General features: G+C 36.4%; 1 protein-coding gene across 2 annotated transcripts in view; it reads left to right on the top strand.

Annotated features, from left to right (window-relative positions):
- LNPEP (leucyl and cystinyl aminopeptidase) overlaps nucleotides 1-18,973 on the top strand; it is a 49,050-nt gene extending 30,077 nt beyond the window's left edge. For both annotated transcript variants that reach the window (XM_059491939.1, XM_059491940.1), the window contains 14 exons: nucleotides 491-611; nucleotides 1,233-1,387; nucleotides 1,718-1,831; nucleotides 4,244-4,375; nucleotides 7,058-7,189; nucleotides 8,345-8,505; nucleotides 11,035-11,123; nucleotides 11,828-12,008; nucleotides 12,713-12,869; nucleotides 14,243-14,427; nucleotides 15,091-15,252; nucleotides 16,077-16,217; nucleotides 17,201-17,282; nucleotides 18,325-18,973. In XM_059491939.1, the coding sequence (XP_059347922.1) occupies nucleotides 491-611; nucleotides 1,233-1,387; nucleotides 1,718-1,831; nucleotides 4,244-4,375; nucleotides 7,058-7,189; nucleotides 8,345-8,505; nucleotides 11,035-11,123; nucleotides 11,828-12,008; nucleotides 12,713-12,869; nucleotides 14,243-14,427; nucleotides 15,091-15,252; nucleotides 16,077-16,217; nucleotides 17,201-17,282; nucleotides 18,325-18,456 (1,944 nt within the window). In that variant the 3' untranslated portion in view covers nucleotides 18,457-18,973. The remainder of the gene's footprint in view (nucleotides 1-490; nucleotides 612-1,232; nucleotides 1,388-1,717; nucleotides 1,832-4,243; nucleotides 4,376-7,057; nucleotides 7,190-8,344; nucleotides 8,506-11,034; nucleotides 11,124-11,827; nucleotides 12,009-12,712; nucleotides 12,870-14,242; nucleotides 14,428-15,090; nucleotides 15,253-16,076; nucleotides 16,218-17,200; nucleotides 17,283-18,324) is intronic.
- Nucleotides 18,974-20,316: the final 1,343 nt, after the last annotated feature.

Here is a 20,316-nt window from a genome sequence, read left to right as displayed (position 1 = left end):
ATTGTAACCTCTCAATTTTGATATAAATGCTTCTTACATCATGTCTAATGTGGCCATAGGGATGAGCTTTATGCCAATTTTTTTTTGAGAGAGAGAATTCTTGCAGATTATACTACTGCTATCATACTATATATAAATGCTGTCATAGACTAAAGATTGGTTGAGGCGTACAAGGAAGGTCACTTAATAACTTATGAGGGATTTTAAAATTTGTGTCATGTAGACTCTTCTTGGACACATTCCTTAAAGCTCTCATCCTTGAATTGTTCTTGCATACACACAGGACAATGTCCCTGTATTTTGACCTGTTAATAGGCTCTAATAAGAAAAATCAGCTTTTTATGAGCAAGTTCATAACTACTCTATGTAATTTGTGTATGTACTTTCAATGTGTCTTACCTGTTTCAGGAACTTTGCCAGGTCCTCCTTCACTTCTAAATCTTTTGTAGCTGTAAGTTTCAAAATATTTTTTCTTCTCTGTTTGGATTAGGTATCTGTCTATGCCATACCGCAGCATCTAAACCAAGTTGGGTACGCCCTAGACACAGCAGTGAAGCTTCTGGAATTTTACCAAAAATACTTTTTTATGAAATACCCTCTTGAAAAATTAGGTAAGTTCTTTAAGACTTTTTTTTTAATTAAAAAAAAACAGAAGAAGCTCTGAACTGAGAAATGCATGGGAATTTTCATTTTTAAAAAAAGTATTACTATTATAAGATAAATAAAAAACCTAAATATATGCTTGTCCAGCTGCAGGTATTAAGTGATTCCCAGGCTGGAAAGCTTTTGTGAGCATTTGAAAACAGATTGCTTATATTTTTACATAAATTTACACAGAAGAATTTCTTCGGTGTTACTGAGCTTAGTAGTGAGGAAATTCTCAATCTGTGTACCATGTTCACAACTACAGGACCTGCAGCTTGACTCCTCTACATGCATTAGTTTGCCTGGAAAGATAGTGAAATGCAGTCTTTTAAGACACTACTTTTCAGTAGTGTACTTTTCAGGCCATCTCATTTCTATGCTACTTTTGCAGGATCCATAGGCACAGTCTTGTTAAGTTATGTCAGAGTACTGCTAGAGAAACATCATTATCAATCTATGGGGCATCTGTACTTGGGATTTCAGTGTATGTCCACACTGCAGTGTTTAAATAATTAAAATAGGTAGTCTTGAAAGATAGTATTGGTTTAACTAGCAATTTTCAAAATCTTTTTTCAAATCTTTTCCAGATCTGGTAGCAATTCCTGATTTTCAGTCTGGTGCAATGGAAAATTGGGGCTTGATCACCTTCCGAGAAACAACACTCTTATTTGACAACAACACTTCTTCAGCAAGGGATAAAAAGCTAATAACTGCAGTGATAGCACATGAGCTTGCCCATCAGGTAGTAGTCTGGGTAGTTGTTTGTTTTTTCCTTTTTAATTTCTTTGCTTTTTAAGTGCAGTTCTGTCCTTAAATTCACCCCTCCCCTCACTGCGACTGGGTAGTGCATTGTGTCTGTTTAGAAAACCTGCAGGTGTATTTTCTACAGCACAGCAGGCAGAGTTCAACTCTCATGCCATGCTTAAGGAGATGTTGCTGCAAAGGCTTCACTGTGGTTTTGACTGACCTTCATTTTACCTTACCTTCATTTTAGATAAGGTAGAGGATGGATGGAGTACTTCTTATTTGATTTTAATTCTAAGAAAATAATGATGTTTTTGGTCTTTCTTAGTGGTTTGGCAATCTAGTAACTATGGAATGGTGGAATGATCTCTGGCTGAATGAGGGATTTGCCACATTCATGGAATACTTTGCCATGGAGGAGGTTTTTCCAGAATTACGTTCAGTAAGTAATTTCTATAGTCCCATTTTCAGTACCTTCACTATTAGCTGTTTTTAAGTGCTGCCTATAAATGATTGATACGTATAAACTGATATTAAAATTTATTTTGGGCACCATTGAGATCAAGCATCTCTGCTTTTGCATTTTATCATATTGGAAGTGATAAAAGGGTTAAAAAAAAGTGATAAAGGCTTTGAGAAGGGTACATTGTTCCTGTGGGTTGTAAATTTTTTTAGCTTTTTTTTGATAGTAACCTACAGGCAGTCTGCTGTGTTTTGTGAAGGTTAAAGTGTTCTGTGCAAAGTAGCAGGTGTTAAAACATGTAGATGTCTATGTATCAAATTATACCTTAAAATCTTTTTAGAAGTGCAGACATGCTGTTGAACAAGTTTGTCTACTTCTGCTTTTCCTAATAGACCTAGGAAGCATTAGGTTATTAAATATGCCTGAGGTTGCAATCACATGAAAGAAGCACAGTTGCCAGCCATGGTATAACCACATTTATTAAAAGTGTACATAGCTTTTATAATATTTTCACCATTGGATTGGAACAGTGTGAGCCTGGAAAGCCAATAGTATAATTGTTAATAAATTTGCTAACCAATTATTCAGTTCCCTAATAGCAAAATCAGACTTTTCTCTTAAAGATAAATGTTTATATAGTAGTTCTTTCTGCAAACTAGTGTGCACCTGCTGCTTGTTACATTTTTAAAAACTTTATTATATCTCTTCTGCCTTGACTGAATAGTCTTTTCTTTCTAACTAAATGCTCTTTGTTATAAGTTCCCTTAGTTTTCTTTCCCTACATGAAGTAACTCCTGTCTTCTCATCATTGTGGTACTTGCTTGTGTCTGAATCAGTTTGAATTTCACAAATGACCAGACCTGGCATAAAAATACCAAATGGTCCACCATAGAGGATTCTGGGTTACACTTAATACAAGCGCTACTCCCACAAGCACTTCTGTTTACAAATATGGCTGAAGGATAGAATCTTTCTGATATAATAATGTAGTGATTACTTACTAACTCACTCAAGTGCTAAGTGACCTAGCTTTTCAGACACTGGAAAACATGATGGATTCAAATTTGGTCTCTATTTTCCAATGGAAAGGTATCAACTGCTGCCGTAAAACTTTTTTGTCAGTGAGAATGACAGGCAGATAAACAAAGGTTAGTGGAATTAAATGTAGAGGGTAGTGGAGAGACTAATTTTTCATTCTGGGTAGAGATAGCTCCAAGTAAAGGACATACCTGAGCCCTGAAATCAACCTCTAGGAGTGTTTACGAGATTTGCCTTAGTCATGGGATTAAACACCTGATTTGCACTGAGTGTTTCCTGCCTGGTAGATATCATCGTCTTCTCAGCATTCTGGAGAAGTGTGAGTTTGAGTTCTTAAATCACTGTTATTAGTATTAAGAAACTTGAGTTGCTAACCTGGTCCAGTAGAATTATTTTACAGCACTGGATGTTTCAAAACTTCTTCATTTGGTCTAGCTTGGTTGTTTAGTTGGATTGTCACCAAAAGTATGCAGCCATTCTGCTTGTTGGGGGCATATGTGCTGAGGGTGGGACAAAAAAGTAGTGTTCTTTTTTAACAAGGACACATCTAACATCTATGTACTTCATTCCAAACGCTCTCTGACAAGATGCCTTTACGAATATCTCATTTCATTGTTTGATGGTCCTAGAATGTGTTTTGGTGAAAATAAAAGACATTACCCAGAACTTCTCCATTCAAGAAGAGTAGCCTTAACATTTTAAACTTTAACAGTTATTTTTATTGTATTTCACAGAGGGTTTTTGTGGGTTTGTTTGTTGTTATTGTTGGGGTTTTTGTTGTTTTTTTAACTCTCTACTGTACAGAGAATTGTTTGCTTGTTTGATGAAATGAAATGGACACATACCAATATGATCAACTTCTTTTCAGTGTTTGGAGTTTTCTTGTTCTGGTACCAGTGTGTTAAATTGTAATATCCCCATTCTAGAAGAAAAGAAGTAAAGAGATTTTGGTAATCACTAGATAAACAGCTGTTTACATTTTCCAAACATTATTATAATGAATAATTTCTCTAGACTTCATGACATGAAAGTCATGTTTTTGTATTCCCTACCTCCTGGAAATGAACTGAAAACAGCGGTGAAATTTGACACACACTTATTTAGAAGGTGCATTTTTGTCTAGTGCCATTGACACACTTGCCTGAGACAGGGGCTTAAAGGTCTGCATAATGATGCAAACTCAAAAGTGAGAATCCATGGCTAAAATGTGGCAGGGAAATAGCTTTTAGACAAGGTATCCTGACAATTCTTTGCTGCCTGGACAATGGAGGAGCAAAGCAGGGACAACTTTTACTTTTCTGCTTAACATGTACATTTCAGCTCCCTAAACAGCTAAAAATGTTTCTCTTCCAGGATGAAGATTTCCTTACTTTAATTTTCAAGGCTATGATGAAGGATGCCTTGAATTCTTCACATCCAGTCTCTTCTTCTGTTCAGTCTTCAGAGCAAATTGAAGAAATGTTTGATGCTCTTTCTTACATCAAGGTAACTGTAAAAATATTCCAAAATATTTGGAAAGTGATACATTAGCTATTGAAAATATGAATGTGGAATCACAAGTAAATAGGCATATACTGACAGACCTTTGGTTATTTACACCCAACTCAAACAATGCGGGATTTTTCAATAGTGTTTTTGAGATCTATGTAGCATTTAATTAGGAAAATATTATATATATGTATTTGTTGCTTTACTTAACATCTTGTTCAGTGCTTGAGCACTAAATATAATACTCATGAAGATGTAAGAGGGGAGCCAATAGATGAAGCAACATAACTGGTTAGGCATATATTCTTTTGGTAGCAGAATGTAACAAGTGGTTTAAAAAAGAGTGAAAACAAAACACCAAAGTAGTCACTCAGTCTTATACTCTCTCTGGTTTAAAAAACCTCCAGGATTTTAGAGATAGCCTGAACTGGACGCTTGCCTCTGAATGCAAATTATTTTACTGCATATCCTGGTTGTCTGAAATGCGATTATTTATAATGTCTAGTGAGAGTTGTGTGTGAGGCGTATGTTATTAAAGCATCTTGGTGCCTTGCTTAAAAATGCATGAGAGAAGTACCTGTATTTGCAAAATTTTTATTCACATTGTCTCAGGTTTTAGATACCAGATATTGGTAGTGTTGGAGGAAAGCCCTTTCTTTGTTCATTTTAGATTATCTGCCATTTTTTTCCATCACTATCATCTAATTAGAAGTCATGGGGACAGCTATTTTCTGCTGAAAAATAGTCAAATACTGCATCTTCCTCTGCTCAGTGGAATGCAGTTCCCATGACAGTCTTGGTTTGTTTCCTTTTGCAAGTCTCATCTGGTCAACATGTCTTGTCTGGCATCCTTGAATAGTCTGGGATGCCACATAGACTTACGGTAGTGATGTGCTTCCATTTATTTTGGACTCTGCTCTCTCAGCTGCAAGAACAGATATTTGTGATTTTCAGGTTACCTTGGTTGCCAGATGAATTTGGATTCTCTCCTTTTATCAAAAGGCATGGCTGTTGTTTCATGCTTCAGAGGTGCTGTCTCAAGTAATTCCCTTTTTAGTGAGCTTCTGGAAGCTATGCATTTGGCAGAATCATGTCTATAGCCAACTAACTTTAGAGATACAAATTATGACAGTCTTGGACTGATTGAAACTTCTCTATATAATTTTAATGGAAAAGTTTCCTAAGTGATTGGATTGGAATTGCAGTCAATTAGTATAACATTATATTTGGAGAATTATTTTATTACTTCATTGCTACTAATAAGTATGTGCACATTTTGAATAGAATTGTACTAACCTATACCTTTAAGAGCTGATCAAAAGAGGTTTTGCACATTGTCAGAAATAGTGTTTTCACAGCTGCTTTCTGTGTTTCAGAGGATTTCATTGCATAGCTTTTCATTCATGCATGAAGTTTATGTGTTATACTATTCTTGTCCTTATAGCTTAGGTAGAGTTCTTGGCAATTCATGTGAGAAGACACTTGTAATGTAGTCCCTGATAGGCAAAGGATTGTCTGTTACTGAATTGTACAATGTAATTTGTTCTACTGAACTACCAACTGACGCAGATTAGGAGGTGACCTCTGCATTGTACTGTCTTGAACAGAAATAATTGTGCAATATAATTTTTAGTCCGGCTGTTTTGCGGACTGTCAGTAAACCCAACACCCATGTGTGGGACAAGATCCACCTGGAAGGATATGACAGTAGGAAAAACAAGGAAGCAGAGCTGTAGGTCAAGTATAGATGCATACAGGAGGGGAAATAGTGGCCATATTATTAAAAACTGTAGTAAGGGCTATTCCTGACATTTGATGAGTAATAAATAACCAGGCTGCCTTCAGTTTCAGATAAGATCTTACTCGCATTCCAGAACGTGCAACTGGAATGTGTGAGAACAATGCATTATCTCTATAAAATCTTCTCCTACTTGTTTCTTTCCTAGAAATAGTACCAAAAATATAAAGTGTACCTTTAAACTATTCTTGATCACAGGCTGCTCCTCTGTGTTCAGTTTTACAATATGGAGGTCCTCAGGCAAATTACTTATTGGTGGCTTTCACATAGAAACATTCACAGCCTTTTTGATACTAAAACTACACTTTCTTTTTTTTCTTTACAAGATGTTGCTGTATTTAAACACATCAAAACATACTTGTTCTTCTGCAGTCAATTCCAGCCTACCAAGTGTATCTTACATTTTTAATGTATTTTTAGGTTTTTGATTCAAATGAACATCATATGACTGTTAAACACTTACTCACAAGTGCAGTTCTGTACCATACAGATGAGTATTACTAATGAAAAATGGCAGCCAGCAGACACATATCAGTAAGAAGGCAATATTTTTCAGATTATATTGATTGGAAAAAATGTCAAATTCTACTAGTCCATTTTGTAATTTAGTTTGAGCCTTTAAAATATTTTTCCCTAAGCAGCTGGGGAAAATTTTCAAACTACATTGTGTTTTCTGTAACTGCATTTGGAGTTTGTGAAATAGTAAAAGAATATTTTCCCAAGGAAACTGAGTTTAAAGGTAAATATTTGAAGGTTATTATTTGGAATAAAATCTGCTAGCTTCTGATTTACTCCTGTGAAAGAGCTATAATATGCATATGCTTTTAAAAGTTCTGTAACTTGAATTTACTGATACATTTTCTTTTTTTTTCTACCTAAAGGGGGCTTCACTTCTTTTGATGCTGAAGCATTATCTCACTAAGGATGTTTTCCAAGCTGGCATTGAGGTATACTTGCATAATCACAGCTATGGAACTGCCCAGAGTGATGACCTGTGGGACAGCATGAATGAGGTATCCATCTTGGACACACTGTTCTTTTTTTTTTTCCCCTCAACTTCTCTAAAGAGTATAATAGGTTTTATTTATTTCCTTGTTGATTAAAAAGATAGGATAATAAACTGCAGGTAAGCACTCTGAATTTTTTGCTCATTTTATTCCAAAATTCTTTCATATAGGTAGGGAGAAGTTTACTGAAGCTTCTAGGGCTACATTGCATACCATCCCAAAAAAGCACTATGAGTGAGTATGTACTGCCCTGCATGTCCATCCAGAATGGACATATCCTCTCTAGAATTACATGGGTAGTGTGTTAAGACCAGAATGAAAGTAATAAAATTCAGGACAAGATTTGCTTTCAAGGAATAGCTATATCCAGCCTCACAGAGGTCTTGTGTTGTGTTGTGTCTTGGGTTACTCTCTACTAATGTTACTTTGTGATAGCTTCTGTTTTAAAAAGTGTGATGAAATTTTAGGAAAGCAGACTGTACAGGCAGCTCTCAAATTATAAGGCAGGTATAAAGCTGTGTCTAATTTTAAAACTACTGTAAAGGGGTCAATAAAGCAAGGGCTTGGGTAGAAGAGAGTGAGGACTAGAGTCAGCAAGGCTGTGGGAATCAGAGAGGCCAGGGTAGGGAGGGTGGAGAGAAGTCAAGAAGGACAAGGGAAGGACTGAGGGTCTGGGGAACTACAGATTATTGGCGGGAACTGAGTGCCAAGGAAGGTCATGGACTAAATCATCTTTAGTACCATTATAGGGCACATACAGGACAACCAGGGAACCAGGCCCAGCCAGCATGGATTTAGGAGGGACAGGTCCTGCCTGACCAACCTGGTCTCCTTTTATGACCAGGTGACCCTCCTTTTATGACCTGGTGGATGGGGGAAAGGCTGTAGATGTTGTCTACCTGACCTTCAGCAAAGCCTTTGATATTGTATCCCACAGCATTTCCTTAGAAAAGCTGGCAGCTCATGGCCCAGGCAGGTGCACTCTTTATTGGGTTAAGAACTGTCTGGATGGCTGGAGCTCAGAGAGTGGAGGGAAATTTTCAAGTTCACTGTCAAAGTAGATTGTTTCCAGGTGCAAAATCATGCAACCACTTACTTGGTAACTTAAGAAGAAAATTAAGTGTTCTCCATTTGCTTTTTATGTTATGATTGTTTTTACAGATTACCAATGGAACACTAGATGTAAAAAAAATGATGAAGACTTGGATTGTGCATAAAGGATTTCCTTTAGTCACGGTTGTCCGAAAGGGAAAGATTATTTCAGTACAACAGGAGAAATTCTTGTATCGTGTGGAACCGGAAAATTGGACATCAGATGCAAGGTTATTACCTTCTTAATACCTTTTATCCATTAAAAGTAAGCTGCTGTCTTAAGTTTGTACATCTTTCTGTCTTGTATTCAGGCATTTTAGTGTTTCCTTTGTAGGCAGGTAGTAACAGAGATTGATCTAGTATCTGCCTGAAGGTGCATGTCTATTTCCACTGAGGCAACTGGTAAAAATCAGGGACACCCTTTGTAATCTGAATTACATGCATCCTTCTCCTGAAGCTTTTAAGCTTGACATCATGAGTTGGTTTTCAATACCAAAAGGCAGATCTCATAAGTAAAGTTTTCTTTACATTTGAGAAAGTTTTGTGTGTTTAACAAGACTCTAAAGAAAGGCAGGCTGCAGAAGTTTCACAGAAGTTAGAGATGCATGTATCCTACTTCAGAGCCTCTGTTTCTAACTTCCAAAATTCAGTTGTATACTTTGGGCTTTGCTACAAGAATGTAGAGAAACTAGAATCAATGCTTTCTTGGCTTTGAAATTTTAAGATGACACTACTACATGACAACAAATGACTGAATGTACAACAGAGGCAATATCTATTGTACCAAAACCTAAAGGGAAATACGTACACTGATACTGAAGAAGCAAAGATATGGCAGTTGGTAGTTTTAAAATTTTGTTTACTGCAAATGTAACTTACCTTATGACCCTTGACAGCGTCTTCTAACAAAAATATATAAGTGTGAATTCTTTGATATTTTGCTGGTTTTATTCAGTTTTTTACATTTAATAAGAGCTAAGTCCATTGCATCATCTTGCAGAAAAATATGTCCGTGAAAGAAATTTGTCTCTTGAAATGTAGGAATTTAGAGGGCTCTGTTTTATTATTGTTATGCAGAGAAACAAAAGCAATGTGGGGTTGAAAGGTAAGGGAAGAAGGGAAGGATTTTTAAGCTAAGTAATTTCTGCTTCTAGTTGATGTAAATTTGGGGCATGTATGAAAAGGTTCAGAAAAAGAGTAGTCTATGTGAGTCATACATAGAGAGGACCCCCGTCAAAATCAGATTAATATGTGCAGCTTCTTTCATCCCACTCAGATTTATGTTTTTCTCTAAATAGCCAAGTCCTTATCATCGTTATGAGCCTCCTTAGCATTTTTCTTCCAGCTTGCAGTTCACTTAAAGTCTTTGTGCTGTACAATGAATTTTGGTTTCTATACTATGATTTGGAATTTGAGTCTTGTACTTGGATAATTTTTTAATTTTAGTTAAAACTTGTAAAAGATCAGAAAAACAACGTTGGACTCAGGTAAAAATCATACTGGATGAATTTCTAATGCAGCCAGAGATTTACTGTCTGTATGATTTTGGACTAGCCACCTAGCGTGCTGGAACTGGGAAAGAAGTGCAAGGAAAAGTGGAATGCATCAGGGACTAGTGCAGTTTCAGATCTTACCGGTGATGTATACAGTGGGATCAAGTGCTCCCGCAGAGAATTTGTAGGTGACGCCAAGCCGAGTGGTCCAACACCCAAGCAGTTGGTGTGGCGGGGGGAAGGGATACCATACAGAGGAATCTGGACAAGCTCGAGCACTGGGTCCTTGGTCCGGCCAACCTCTGGTATCAACACAGGCTTGGGGATGAACAAATCAAGAGTAGCATTGCAATGGAGGACTTGGGGGAGTCATGGTACTGGACACAGGCCAGCGGCGTGCATTCACAGCCCAGAATTCCAGTTGTATCTTGTGCTGCATCCAAAGCCATATGGGCAGCAGGGGAGGGAGGGGATTCTGTCTCTCCACTCTGTTCTGGTGAGAGCCCACTTGGAGCCCTGCAGCCAGCTCTGGGGTCCCAGCACAGGAAGGACATGGACCTGTTGGAGTGAGTCCAGAGTCGATTCACAAAAACAATCAGATGGACATAACACCTCTCCTATACAAGGACATTCAGACAATTTGGGCTGTTCGCCCTGGAGAACAAAAGGCTCTGGGGAAACCTCACTGCATTCTTTCAGGTACTTAAAGGAAAGATGGGAACAGACTTTTTATCAGGTCCTGTCATGATAGGACAAAGAATAATGGTTTTAAAATAAAAAAGGGTAGGTTTAGACTAGATATAAGGAATAGTATTTTTATGATAAGGGTGGTAGAACAGTGGCACTGGTGACCCAGAGGGGTGGTCAATGCCCCATCCCTGAAAACATTCAGAGCCAGGTTGAATGGGACTCTGAGCAACATGATCTAGTTGAAGGTGTTCCTACTTATTGCAGGGGACCTGAACTAGTTGATCTTAAAAGGTCTCTTTGAATCTAGTCTGTTCTATAAAATTTACTCATTTTTCAACATGGTGGGATTTAAAAAATAATTTCTGTACATGCTGTGCATTTATACTTTCATCATATTCTGATTAGGTAAGGGAGATTTATACTTCATTATTCTACTCAGCATTCAGTGATGCTAGTATTATTAGTATACAAAATTATATACATTAAATTATATTACAGCAAATTAAATTAAAACAAACCATTCAAGGGAGATAATATGTATCTAACTCAGCAGTAAACATTTGTTTTCCTTTGCAGTTACCTGTGGCATATTCCTCTCACTTACATAACAAATAGGTGCAACTTCACCTATTGCACTAATGCATATTTACTGGATCAGAAGTCAGGTATGTGTCTAAAAGCTTTGGTAGTAAGTTAATTTTGTGTTACAGGTACATGATTTCAGAGCACCCTTGAGTAAGATGTGAAGCTGAAGGCATACAGAGTACAAAATAATTTCAGAGATCTGGAGCAGAGCACTGCTGATGTTGTCATCATCAGAGAGCTGGTTCCCTGTAGCATTCTGTGTATAAATACATGACAGCAACTGGAACAGAATCATAGGTTTGAAATTTGTAAAAGCCTATGCTTTTCATCACAATGCATTCACACAGTCTCTCAAACTCTCAAATGTTCTTTAGAGAGGAAGTTATGTGAAAGTTAATCTGCCAGGTTGCTGAAATGTTAGGAAGTAACTTTCCACTGAAATGTTTATTTTATTTAACTGTGTGGGAAAATATTGTATTTGGAACTGTAGGTGGGGCTGTTTGAAAGAACAACTGGACAAAAGGAGAAAAATTAACTGCTGCAACTTGGGACGGACTGTGATAAAGTTCATTCAGTCAGGTGTAGGAAGAGGGATGAGGAAGTACAGCCTGGAATTTTTAAGCTGTCTTTCAAAACCTTACTGGCTTTTCCTTTGACATTATAGGGGAAAATAGTGGGAAAGTATTTGCTGTCTCTCTGGTACTAGTCTACTTCATAGACTTTTATTTGGACAAACAGTTGTTAAATGTTTGTTTCAGCTGATAACATATTGTCTGTCTACTAGCTGTCATTGAACTTCCAGAAGAGGTGGAATGGATAAAATTCAATGTGGACATGAATGGCTATTACATAGTACACTATGCTGAAGACTGGAAAACACTGATTGATCTCTTGAAAAAAAACCACACTGCTCTGAGTCCTAAAGACAGAGCAAATTTGATCAACAATATCTTCAACCTTGCACGGTAAGACTTTGGTATTGGAAAAGGTATTTAATATGTGTTTCAAGTTTTTTCCAAGTCAGAGATCAGATTTAGTTTCTAGAGACAGCTGCTTTAGAGGAAGTTTAACTCAGTCTTCAGTAGCCTTGTTGGAACTGTTCACTGATGCTCTAGATGTTATCTCCCTCTTCTTTATAGCATCATCTGTTTGTTTGGATCACAGAGAGTCACATGATAGTTTCCATTGGTGGAAGATACTGTTTTTTTAGTGACCAGTAATCTGCCTGCTAACTGTTTTCCTGTACTCTAGTGCTTCACTTTAGAAAAGTAAGCTATTTCCCTCTTAAATTTTTACTGGTGCCCTCTCATGTGTTTCACCACCACTATCAGAAGCAGGCGAGGTGGAACATAGTGGATTGTCTTTTCGGAAACTGCTGTTCTATCTGAATACCCTTATTTGTGATAAATATTTTCAGACATACTTGCCACACTTCATTACCCATTTTCAATTTTTGTTAACTGGAGGCATGTTAGTGGCCATTGTTGCTTTGTTGTAATCTTGCTGAAGTTAAAATGTGAATATTTCTACATGTAAGTTATTTCTTATGTCACCCCCTCTATTCACTTCTCTCTCTATTAGTGTAATAGAAAGCATAACTTCTGATTTGTTTCAGGAAGTGCTTTAGTTTTGTAATCCATTTTAATGTTTTGTGTTCATTGACCCATAGTCTAGGAAGAGAGTCTCTGGAAAAGGCCTTTGAGTTGATTGATTACCTCAACAAAGAGAACAGCACTGCACCACTTACTCAAGCTTTGTTCCAGCTGAATTTTATATACAGCCTTTTAGACAAAAAAGGTGAACAAGAACTGGCAGCACGAGTCATGGTATGTCTTAGGTTTTCATAAATGATAATTCTAAATAATTAGCTGTAATGTTCTTTATAGTTACATTCTCTTTTTACATGTTGACTGCTGAACATATTCATTAATTTTACTAAGTTGGATGGGGATTCTGGAGAGTTGCCAGTCTTGACAGCTTTTTCTAATGGTCTCTTACCAAAATGTTACATTTTTTGCACCAGCTTCTTACCCTCTCCTTCCCCTGTTTCTGTACCGTACGCATATGCCCCAAAATGTTTTGTAGGGAGTGTGGTGCAGTGGTGGCTGGGGCTATCTTAAAGTGCCCGTACAGGTCAGTTTAGTACAAATATGTAATTAAACAGATTCCATATACTTTTCTTGTACAGAAGAGTTATTTTCAAAAGTTACAGTGGCTAGAGATCGTAGATCTAATTGCTTTGTAGAGAGACAAGATAAAAAACTGGAACTGTTTTCTGTAGAAATAGAAACACAAGGATGGTTGTCATTGTCCTGTTCCAGTTGTGTAAAGGAATAATGCAATGTAATTCTACAGACTTGACAGTGAAATCAATATTGTAGGTTCAGTTCTTGATGAGTATATATCTTTCATTTCTCTGTATACCTTCTAATTATGGAGCTTCTTGTCCGTATTCATTTACTGGTTTAAAATGACCTTTGCTGCTTTGCAGTATAAAACATCAGTAAAGTGTTTTAGTCTATAAGAAAATTATTAAATTATTAGGTAAAATAGCAGACATTTTTTCTTTATGCTAGGAAGGGATAATTCATGAGTGCTTAAGGAAACATAAGGAAAAAAGCAGTGTTTTAATTTACCCAAAGTTGTTAAGAATCTGCTATAAACAGCCCAAGCTCTGGGTTGCAATGCAGTGTCTATGCTGTTTTATTTAAGTTCAAAATTTTCAGCTGAAATATGGTGGCTGATCACACATCTGGCTGTGGTTTTGGCAAGCAACAGAACTACAAAACTGAAGAGTGTTTGGCCTATAGACATACAAAAGTTGTTTCTTTGTCCTAAATGAAGGAGTATTTACTGTGCCTTGGTGAAGTTAAAAGCAGTTGAACATACAGAAGTTGTAGTGCTTGTGATTGTAAGCTGATTACAGGAGGCTCAGAGAGGAGTCTTCAGTTTCCATGTGCAGTTTAACATGTAATCTGGCCCATCTTTAAGATTTATGTGATATCTGATACTCATTCCTACAGTTAAGAAATAGCATGTGTAAGTTGTAATATATAGATGAAAAACTACCATATTTAGCTTCCACAGTTCAAAAGCTCAACCTTTTAATTTTTATTTTTTCTTACTTTAAACTAATTTTCTATATAGAAAATCCTCTTGGAAGGGATTAGCTATTGCTAGTAACTTTTTCCTCCTTTAGCATAGGATAGAGCACTTGCTTGGAGATAAAATGGATCAACAGCACTGGACAGATGATGGGACCCTGTCTGAACGAGAGCTCCGGTCAACACTGCTGGCTTTTGCCTGCACCCATGATATAAGAAACTGTAGAACAACTGCGGCTAGGATGTTTGAGACTTGGATGAAGTCTAATGGAACAGTAAGGTACCACAAAAACTGAGCTTCTACTTCTTTTTCCCATCTCCTTTCTTGTTACATTGCCACCATTGTACTTGGGAAAAGCACCCCAATAGCAAAGAGAACAATCAAAAAAAACCCCACCCCACCACACCACTACAACTGACTTAGTATTGATAAAGAATGTGATTCTGTCTTTAACTGTTCCATGTGTAGAAGTAATAGCTGTTTCACAATGAGAGAGTGACTGTGCCAGACTTGTCTCCATTCTCATTTAGTTTTAGCTGCAAAACCAGCCATAAATATTTTTTCATCTGCATTTTCTGAGCTGCATGCTGAAAGAACATTACTTAGTGGCAAAGCCAAAGCACACGTTTTTATCATGCAGAATTCCTTCTGCTGTGGATCCATGTGCATTTTTAACTGTAGAAAATTCTCAATTTTGTGTACAATTTACTTTGTTTTCATGTGGCTAAATGATTTGCTTTTTCCTAGTGACTGAAAGTATTAGATTGGCATGAATTCAGTAATGCCAAATCTTAACAATTGCTACAGAATCAAATTGCTCCAAAGAGAGGCATCTCCTTCAAGTTAATAGTTTAATTTTGTGACTTCTTTCTTCTTTCCTCAGGTGAACCTTTTTGTACCCCCTATGTTTATTTGTTTTGTTGTTTTTGCTTTTCCCTGTAGTCTGCCTAGTGATGTTATGAAAGCCATATTTGCAGTTGGTGCCAAGTCTGATGCTGGCTGGGAATTCCTCCTGAAGATGTATTTCTCTTCAGTTTCTGAAGCAGAGAAAAGCAAAATGATTGAAGCCTTGGCCAGCACAGAAGATGCCAGAAAGCTGATCTGGTATGAAGGAGCCAAAAAGTTGTATGCTGTGTAAATTACAAGTGATAAAATCTTCCAGGAAAAGTGCATTTCCTTTTTTCTATTGTTGAAAAAAATTCTGATTGCTAAAGAAGATCCATCCAAATGTTTTGCACAGGCTTCCATACACACAAAGAACCTTGTATTTTTCACTTAAAAATAACTAATGTAACAGAGCAACACAAAAAACCAAATTCTGAATATGCATAAAGAGAAAAGAATTTAACTTACAGGCTTTGCACTACTGGTAACACAGAATTTCAGATTTTGCAGTGCAGGTAGCAAAATTGCTGACTGCTCTATAGAATCTTAAAAGATTGATAAATATTTATAATCAAAATAATAACTAGTTGAGGTATATTTGTTGTTTGGGTTTTTTTGCTCTTCCTTTTTCCATTTCCTTATTTGGGTGAAAATTTGACTTTACATTATGTTCCTCTCTGTAGACTAAATCTTAATACTGCATGGACAATGCAGACTTGTCTGCTAATTTCATCTTCGGCTTCCCTCTCTTCCATCTTCAATGTGTTGTTTTTCTTTTACAAGTTATTAGAATTTACTTCATCTTCTCCAAGCCCAGTGAAAATTCAGGTACTTGCTAAGGTCATTCTGACTTCTGGAAATTAAATCTTAAGTAAATAGAGTTGTTGTAATAAAATGTAACTGATTTCTTCCAGGTTCTAGAATTTCCTTGCTTGATGTGTTATATCATTTTTTCCATCTAATTGAGGACTTTTAGAAAACCCATGTGAACATATGAATCATGGGGATTTTTCCTGTCTCTTTGCATATGCTTTGTCTCTTAGGCTAATGCAGAACAGTCTTGAAGGAGAAATCATCAGGTCACAGGAGCTTTCACATATCATATCAACCATTAGCCAGAGTTTGCCTGGATATTTGCTGGCCTGGGACTTCGTCAAAGAGAACTGGGAAAAGCTTACACGAAAGTAAGGCTTTTCATGCAGCTGAAACTTTCAACCTCTCAGTGGCAAAAGCACATGTTTCTTTGTTTCAAACAAGACCATAAATATGAGTGTTCATGTAAGAATATTCATGTTAAAATTCTAAATCATGTTTTAAAATCAGAGTTTGCAAATATAACTTGCTACATTAAATTTGAACTCTCAACAATCATCCTACAGCCTCACAGTAATTCTGAACAATCTTGATCCTAGTTTCTCTTGAAAGGTTGCTGTCTCCAAAATGATTGGTTCAGTTGAAAGATATTTATGTGGATCAAACGGATTCAAATGGATTCCAGGGAAATAATTCAGCATTTATAGTTTCTGAATTGCCACTCCTAAAAGCAAATAACCAAAATATCCCACTTGCTTCAGAAATATGTTGTCTTTCACTGTCCTTGAAGGATACCCAGCAGGAAAGCTGGCCCCCCAAGTCTTCAGAAAGCCAACAATACTAGAAACATCCGTTTCTAAATCCCAGATTTGATTTTAAATAGTTTCATTCTGATTGAAAAGTTTCTCCTCTATGAAAACTTCTGCTCTAGCAAGCTCTTCATAACCAATATTACAGTTATTTCACTTGAAGGAAAACCTGGTTGCAAGTTCAATTCTGGTAGAGCTTTAGAACATATACGTACCACAAGTACAGATCTTGATATTCACTGTGTGGTGTCCTCAGTTCTTTACTATTTGATCTGTTACTGATAGAAGTTTGAAAATTTTCCATGGCTCTTGCTCTGATGTTACATTTTAGAGGGAATAGGGAGCTAGAGGCTTGTATTTCTAAGAACATCTATTTCTTTTGAAAAATAAGGTATGTAATTGTAATGTAAGGTATTGTATTTAGGCGCTTTTAATATTTTCAAACTACTAAACAAAAAACTAGAAAAAGTAGAAAAGAATGCATACATAAGCCAAAACTGCATCTTAAAGTGTCTCCTGGCTGAAAGTATTTGTTTATCTTACAGGTTTCACCTAGGATCATATACTATCCAGAATATTATTTCCTGGTCAACTTCTCAGTTTGCAACAAAGGCACATCTGCTTGAGGTTGGTGGCACAATCTACCAGAAAGGGTTATTTTCTAGTGCCAATGCTGTTTTCATTTAGTTGAAGGATGAGGAAAACACATGTTTGCATTTTATTTATATCCTTGACATACTGTTGAGAGTATGTATATCAGTTTCTTTCCCTATCAGGTGCTTTCCCTATTTCACATGTGGTAAATATATGCATAGACACTGGGAGATTATATACTGAGTCTGTGACAGAGTTGCATTACAGAGTGGAACCCAGTTATTGGTTTATACTGCTCTGTTTTCCTGTACACTGGAACACACTGTCTCACAAAGTAATGACTTGATCTATATGTAATTTTGGTCTAGATTTTGTAGACAAGATTTGCTTTCTGTATCTCTGAAATGTGATACTGTGCCATAAAAACTGCTTTTTGCTGGTTTTTTCCATCATCAATCGCAAAGAGTTATTGTGGAAGTTGAGTATCAGTCAGTTGTTCAATAGCTTTCAGAAGGCTCTGTTGTCTTCCCTAAGAAGACTTTGAAATTAATGTATCAAGAATTATTTATGGTTTAGTCTAATGTTTTCATTCAGATAATTTGGTAGAGATTGGTGTTAATGGTTTGATCCATAATATTTTAGGTGTTAGCATTGATAGTTATAATGATGATTGGGTGTGGTGGCTGTTCCAGAATGCTGGAGAGGGTTGCTTGCAACAACCAATTCTTTGTCACAGAATAGCACTCCTTTTTCAGAACTCTGCATAGTTTCTGTTGGCTTTGTGATATGGTAAATGAATATCTGTTTATTGATGAAATGACATATTGAAACCAAATGAGTTATTGGTGCTGTATGTGTGAAAAATGCTTTCCTTGCATTTTGGGAAACCTTTGAGAGTTTTGCTTACTGCATAGATACAAACAATTCTCAAAAACAGATTTGCTGCAACATGTGTGTGTAGCCTTTGCTGCAGAACTTATTTATCTGGCTAATATTGATTTTAATTAAGATTTTATTTTTCTTTCTTTATTCTTTTTTAATTAAGATTTTATTATTCTTTCTTTATGCTGTGCAGGTCAAGTCATTTTTTGAGTCAAAATCAGAAGAGAGTTCTCAACTGCATTGTGTAAAAGAGGCAATTGACACAATTCAGCTCAATATCCAGTGGATGGAGAGAAACTTGGCAAAGCTACAAGAACTGCTGTAGTACATATAATACTGTGCTGTGTCAGCCATTTAGGAGCTCTGTCAGCAGTTATTGTGTTTCATTTGCAAAAGCCAGGGTGAAACGAGGATCACTGCAACATTGCACTATTAAGGAATCTAGATTGCTCAGGGCATGTCTCAGAAAAATTTTTATTTTCCTTGAAGCATTTTGAGCAATATATAAGTACTTACCCTAAAACTGTTTTCATCTGTTGACCAAACATCTGCACAAATGATTAAATATAATTTTGTATGTGAAACTTATGCCCTTTCCTTTGAAGTTGTGTTATAGTTTCTTGGCAGAGGGTTAATACTGACAGGTAAGAAAGAAAGAGTTACCGTGACTTCTTTGCAGGCTGCTCCATTGAGCAGTAGATTTTTTCTTAATGCAAAACTGTATGTGGTTTCCACATATGTAGATATAGAAGCTGTTGTGAAACAGAATTATATTTCAGATATGTAAGTAGTAGTGAATGTTATAAAGTTTAAGAGGCGAAATAAATACAATTCCAATTCAATTTAAGTTTGGATTTTTTATTTTCATGGTGTTCTTTAGGAATTACACACTAAAAAAAATCTTATACTAACAATATACAATTTGATATGTAAAAGTGGCTGGATGGTAATATGGAAAAGAAGAAACAGCAAAGCCAAGCATTTTAGAGATGAGATTTCCAGAAACAGTGGTGTGGCCTTGGAACTTATGCTCTGAATTGATCAGATAGTTTTGAGAATCTCATCATTAATTGTTGAACTTTAACTGATTTTGCAGTATTGGTCTCTGACCAGCTGCACAGAGTTGTATTTTTTCAGGTTAGTTCATCTGTTAGACTGATACTGATTTGTGCCCTTTTCACTACTGACTTCCAGTTTCACCACTTGATGCAGAGCATTTGCCATTGATAGATTAGTCAGTCACTTCATTTTTGTAAGCTTCTGGTCTTTCATTGCCTGATAACTTGGAAATCACAGTGTAATTTGTCATCATTGTTCTTTCTTCATGGCCTTAGTTTTAGGAAAGCTTCTAATTTAGATCCTAACGATTTGTTTCTCTACTATGGTAAAAAATCTTGCGAGACAAATCTTCAAAATCTTTTAAAGAATAGGAGCTAAAACCCTAATGTGCAACACTATAAAGATACCTGCAGTGCAATCTGTGTCTTTCAGAAGTGGTGAAAAAAGCCATTTTGGAGTTACAGTGTGTATATATACTCAATACATGCAAGAATAAACATACTTTTTATCTTTTCATTTCACTACCATTGTATCTTTTGTGGTTTCATGCTAGCCGATTTTTAACTGTTAAATTATGGAATGAGAATTGCAATTAAGTATATTCTTGGAATTTTTATACTCGGTGTGTTATTACTTTGATTCCTTCTGTATTTTAAATCTTTCAAATTCTACAGAAATACTGTTTCCATCTTAGAATATTTGTGTATATTATGTGTGTGTTTGTATGTATATGTACATATATTACAGCGTCCTGAGTGGGTCGCTAGGGGTGAGAGAGAGACAAGAATCTTGTTTCTTGATCAGAAGGCTGGATTTATTGATATATGATATATAATACATTATGACTATACTAATAAGAATAAAGAGAGAAGTTGTAGAGGCTTCCTAAGCTAGGAATAGAAAGAAAGAATCTATAACAAAGTTGTGTCCAGGGACTCTGTCCCCAGCTTGCACTTGTGATTGGCCCTTAATTATAAACATAGAAACATGAGCCAATCAAGGTGCATCCCATTGCATTCCACAGCAGCTAACAATTGTTTACATTCTCTTTCTGGGGGCCCTCAGCTTCCCGGAAAATGCAGAAATCTGAAAGAAAGGATTTCTGTAAAAAAATGTCAGCGACATA

The sequence above is a fragment of the Ammospiza nelsoni genome, chromosome Z, assembly GCF_027579445.1.
Source record: "Ammospiza nelsoni isolate bAmmNel1 chromosome Z, bAmmNel1.pri, whole genome shotgun sequence".
Lineage (NCBI taxonomy): Eukaryota > Metazoa > Chordata > Aves > Passeriformes > Passerellidae > Ammospiza > Ammospiza nelsoni.
The sequence above is the reverse complement of the archived record's forward strand: the minus strand, read 5'-3'. Positions and strand labels throughout refer to the sequence as shown.